Below are 5,103 nucleotides of genomic sequence, written 5' to 3'. Positions count from 1 at the left end.
ACAAACCAAGAAGGATAAGTGCAAGACCTTGGGTGATTATAAATACAGGAATTTCAAGAATAGTCACATAAGTACAATAAAAGATGGTAGCTCTTTCCACATCTTTTCTTAGAAGATGGTAGCTTTCACTAGCCTAAAGTGGTAGCAATTCTCTCATTAGGGCATATATAGTATCCGACTTATCGAGAGTAGCTTCACACATCTAATAAGGATAGCTCTTTCCATCTCCAATGTTTCCCTTTTTCAAACAAATTCTTTTAAATTTGCAAATATCTTACATAATTGTATCACTTGAAATATAATAAACGATAAAGTATCCAAAGTCATCAAAGGTCTAAGTTGCTACAATAGGGAAGTTGTGTGTTTCAATAGGGCAAATAACTAAAAATATAGTGAAAACTAAAAAAAAATAGAACTAAAAAAGAAGCAAATTCACATGTATCCATCCTCATAAGTCAACAACTTGGCAAGTAAAAGAGTTTAATAAATCCTAAACCTTTCCCCCACAGTTAAAATCATACATTGTCTTAAATGTGTGTATATGATGATAGAAAAAGACAATGCAACATATAATGGAGGTGAATGGAAACTATTACTTTCTTGGTTTATTGTCCTTTAAACCGGCATAGTGCATTACTTGATCTGGCCAAGTGGTCACTCAAGGTCAAGAAATGGCCAAGCGAGCATCCCTTTACATTGAGGGTGTTAGGTGTTGCATTACAATCCTACGAAGTCAAGAGAAAATCAATAAAGGTGAAAAACAACAAAACATAAATAAAAATCCACTAATAGTCTCAAAATAGGTACAAAATTGGTAGGGCTAACCGTTGCCAAAAAGATGAATACATGATATGAAAATAAAAGATACAACGTAAAAGAAATAAAATCAATGCTTGGGAGGAGTCAGAGCCCGAGGAGGGAGAGGTTGGAAAGGATATCTAATGCACGACCGAGGTCTTTCTCAAGCTATGTCTGGGTCAATATGATTGACTACAGGCCCTCCTATAGCTATCGAATCTCGGCCAAAAGTTCCTTGATCTGAGAACGGCATCTGCGATAAGCTACTATAGCTAGATTAGTAGTGGTTAATGTGAACAAAGGGCCACTATAGACTCGTCGTCCAACTCCTCGCCCGATTTCTCACCCCCACCAGTTGGGTGCTTAATGGTGCTAGGGTGAGGACATACCTGGAGCCATGACACACTACCGTCCCTGTCAAATTGTGTGTATTTATACCTAGGTATGCCATGCCGTCGATGATCTTCTTCCTCTGCAGCCGATCTGCCAACCCCATACCTAAGATCAGTTTGATGATGTAGGGGTCGGCAAAGATTGCACCTAGGTGTACATGCTGGCCCTTATGTGCAATGTAATATGCCAGCATGTATCCTAGGTAGATGGGTAAACGCTCAGTTAAGCTGTATAAGAATAACAGCTCCTATCACCGAACCAGTACCGTGCTATTAGCCATCCCTACAAAAGAATGGGCCATAATTTCGTGCACATATCTCAGAGCTCGAAAGTGCTAAGGCCCTTAAGCATGGTGTCTCTATATGTTTGCTCCTCCACCGAGAAGGGGTGGCTCTACCAGCCCGTCTGCATCATCCCTCACACCTCCTCCCCCAGCCCCAATTGGGAGAGGACTTGCCAATCCACTGTGCAGAACTGAACAACCACTTCATCCTCAAGTGGACGAACTGCTCTCGAAAGCATGGGACGGAGAAAGTTGGTGTTGAGAGCCATGTTGTGTATATATATTGTGATGTCAAGTGAGTATATTAGATTCTGTTTTTATGTTTTAGTTGTTAGTTGAGGTTCGGAATCAACTAAGCAGTAGAGTCTTATTAGCATTTGCGTGCATCTTTTGGTCGTATTTACGGAAGTAAACCTCAGGCATAGAACTTTGTAGGTATGCTTATGCTCTTAAAGGAGAGCATTCAGATCAAATAGATGACTTACCGGCAAGACTTATAGGGAACAATATGTAGTGTGTGAAGCCAACAATGACAAGAAAGCATTGTTACAAAAAGGTTTTAGTAACATCATCTAGTGAAGGTCCCTCTATGGTAATCCCAATTGATTCAAGTAGAATTGTTTTGAAAAGTATCAGAGCAGAGAAATTCATACTTCACAACATAGTTAACTTATTCTAATTACAATCAAAGATGATAACCTGCATCAATCTCACTGGAGCTGTGATTATCATCTTACAAGAGCTTAAAATGGTTTGTAATGCGGTTACACGCTAGTGCGTTGCTTCGAAATACTTCGACATGCTCTGACATCTTCGAATTACTATAATAAGCTGGGTTTTTAGTTGATATTAACTCTTGTAAAGGACCATATAAATCTGCCTCTCCTCTTCTTCCAGGGTTAAAAAAAATAGCAACTGATATTCTTGGTTCATTGCTAGAATTAGCCAACACTCGATGTTCCACGCTCTTGTACTCATCATTAGAAATAATCTGAGTAAAAAAATTGAGACTTTTCTTTAAAAAAATAAGTTTATAAGGTGACATGTTGCAGAGAAAATAATATTTATTAATCATAAATAAATAATAAATAAATAAATAATTCTTTGAGTTACGCATTTATGATGTCTCATTCGCCTATATAATATGCCGAAAGTCGTGGATAATGTATTGCTCTTTGCCTCTTTCATTCCACATCTTGAATTATAATTATTATAATAATAATTATTGTTGTTATTGTTATTATTATATCTAATGATCAACTACTAATAGATCAACTATATTAAGCATAAAACTACATTAAACTTCATACAATATCTCATATAATTAATTTGATAAATGTGTATTGGCTTTTATTCATTTATATAAATGTGTATGTAGGTATGTAAATTAACACAACTCAATCTATACTCAGCCAAAAGCACAAACTCACTTTGAAATTTGAAGCTTTGGAATCAAGGTTGAGCTAGGTTTTTGAGCTCAAAATTTAATTTAAGCCTAGCTTGAGGTTTTTTGTTTTTTTGCCATGATAAAAGGCTAGGTCTCTAAGAAAGGTAGAAGCGTGCACAAGTCTTGGGGGAGTAAGTGGGGTCAGGCCCCGAGCACACATGGGACTGGGATCACCCGCACACAAGCACTGCTCACATACACTTCCAGAAATATGCTCTCATCTATGATTTGAATTTTTACCAATTGTGAAGGGTTCTAATGGGGATCCGGCTATCAACTGACCATTTGGTCGTTAATAACCTTAATTTGAGTTGAGTGAAGGTTGATTGAGCTTAGTCCGATAACTTGGAATATAGTAATTAATTAATTAATTTTTATTTTTATATCATTAATATACAATAATATTATTTATGATTTATATTATTTATCTTTAAAATAAAGAGTCAAATTATAAATGAAGTTTTGGTTTCAAATTTAATCTATTCAAATTTAAATTCTAAAAAATAAATCGATTTAACTTTAAGAGCCTTTTAAGCTAATTTGGAGCTTGGGCTCAAGCTTTGAAAATTAAAATCAAGTTGATTTCGAACAAGCTTGTCTGAATTAAATTTGATTCAATCTCATGCTACTCAATTTCAAACTAAACTTGCCCATAAAACAAGTACAAGAGCGTTTTAGATTTTTCCTCTTTAGATAAAAGAAATTTAAAACTAATGAGTTTTTATGTTGATGTAACCAAAATTATTCTAATTAACTTGCCCAAATTAAATATGTTTATTTAGATTATGTTAGAAATTTGTAAAGTAGCGATAAACACACGTATCCTATAGAAGAGAAAAAATTACTCCGGTGAAAACATACCTAAAGAAGACAAATAGTAACATCAAGCATACATATCTGGAGAAGATCACCAACGTTGATAATAAGAGCTCCAGGGATGGGTTTCACATCAACCCAATATTCATCCTTCATACTTTTCACCTGAAGCCCACCAATCTCATCTTGAATCAGAACCGTCAGAACCCCGACATCCGTGTGCAACACCGACCCAAGCGTCCGATCAGGCTCCGGGCATGGTAAGTAGTAGTGCCCCGCCATGACTCTCCCATTACAAGAAAATTTTCAAATCGGCATGGTAAAATTGGCACGAAAACAAAATCGTGACAAATTTGTTTCAGCATTTGATACGGAATTAAGAAACTGTGTCAAATATATGATTTTTTTTAAAAATAGTTTTTAATTCCGTGCCTAATACTGTGCCAAATATATAAATTTAATAATTTTTCATAGCAGTGCCAAATGCAGTTCCAAACATATTTTTTAAAAAACATAATTATATTATTACCGTGCTAAATACCGTGCCAAAACCCCAAATATAATAATATATTAATTCCGTGCCAAATACCGTGCCAATAATATAATATATAATAATATACTAAGATGGTGCCAAATACCGTGCCAACAATATAAAATATAATAATATACTAATAATAAGCCAAATACAGTGCCAAAAATATAAATATAATAATATATTAACACCGTACCAAATACCGTGCCAAAATATAAATATAGTAAATTATTAATACAGTGACAAATACAGTGCCAAAAATACAAATATAATAAATTGATTAATATCATATCAAATACAGTGCCAAAATTAAAAATATATTAATATATTAAAACCATCACAAATACGGTGCCAAAAACATAAATATATTAATATATTAAAACCGTCCCAAATACAGTGCCAAAAACATAAATATATTAATATATTATTACCGTGCCAAATTCGGTGCCAAAAATATAAATATAATAATTTACACTATTCACACCAAGCAAGCTCTAAACCCTCTTTAATCCTTCCATTAAATCCTTGTTATCTCTTTAATCTCCAAATTATTTCCTAAGCATGGCATAAATAATGGCATGTGGTGGTAAAAGGATAAGAAAAGAAGTGCCCGGTCTTTTCAGTACACAGTCTTGTTAATTTATTATTATATTTTTCAAACACTTAAAAAAAAAATTGAAAGCGCGTCAAAGCAACAATCCCAATTTTCTAAAATTTTAAATTTTGTGGAAAAAAAATACATGCATATTTTGCATGATATATAAAGAGTCATGACTTAAGAGATGGATGGGAATTATCAACAAGAGGACCTAGTACCTAGTGTCCAGTGAATTA

The 5,103-nt window shown here is 34.3% G+C and overlaps 1 protein-coding gene across 1 annotated transcript; it reads right to left on the bottom strand.

Moving 5' to 3' along the window:
- Window positions 1-2,207: 2,207 nt before the first annotated feature.
- LOC120282843 (1-aminocyclopropane-1-carboxylate oxidase homolog 4-like) lies at window positions 2,208-4,019 on the bottom strand. Its single transcript, XM_039289682.1, has 2 exons — window positions 3,804-4,019; window positions 2,208-2,465 (listed from the first exon to the last, which is right to left on the bottom strand). The coding sequence occupies exons 1-2, from the start codon at window positions 4,017-4,019 to the stop codon at window positions 2,208-2,210; spliced, it is 474 nt and encodes a 157-aa protein (XP_039145616.1).
- Between the last annotated feature and the right edge of the window lie 1,084 nt (window positions 4,020-5,103).

The sequence above is a fragment of the Dioscorea cayenensis genome, chromosome 18 (genome assembly GCF_009730915.1).
Source record: "Dioscorea cayenensis subsp. rotundata cultivar TDr96_F1 chromosome 18, TDr96_F1_v2_PseudoChromosome.rev07_lg8_w22 25.fasta, whole genome shotgun sequence".
Lineage (NCBI taxonomy): Eukaryota > Viridiplantae > Streptophyta > Magnoliopsida > Dioscoreales > Dioscoreaceae > Dioscorea > Dioscorea cayenensis.
Note: the sequence above shows the minus strand (reverse complement) of the source record. Positions and strands in the feature narration are given on the sequence as shown.

What these genes read in the sequence shown, in the direction of transcription:
- LOC120282843 (XM_039289682.1), bottom strand. Translation starts at nt 4,019, where the DNA reads ATGGCGGGGCACTACTACTTACCATGCCCGGAGCCTGATCGGACGCTT. An exon ending in TCCAGATATGTATGCTTGAT is followed by an intron (nt 2,466 to 3,803) that starts GTTACTATTTGT and finishes TTTTTTACTCAG; the next exon opens with ATTATTTCTAATGATGAGTA.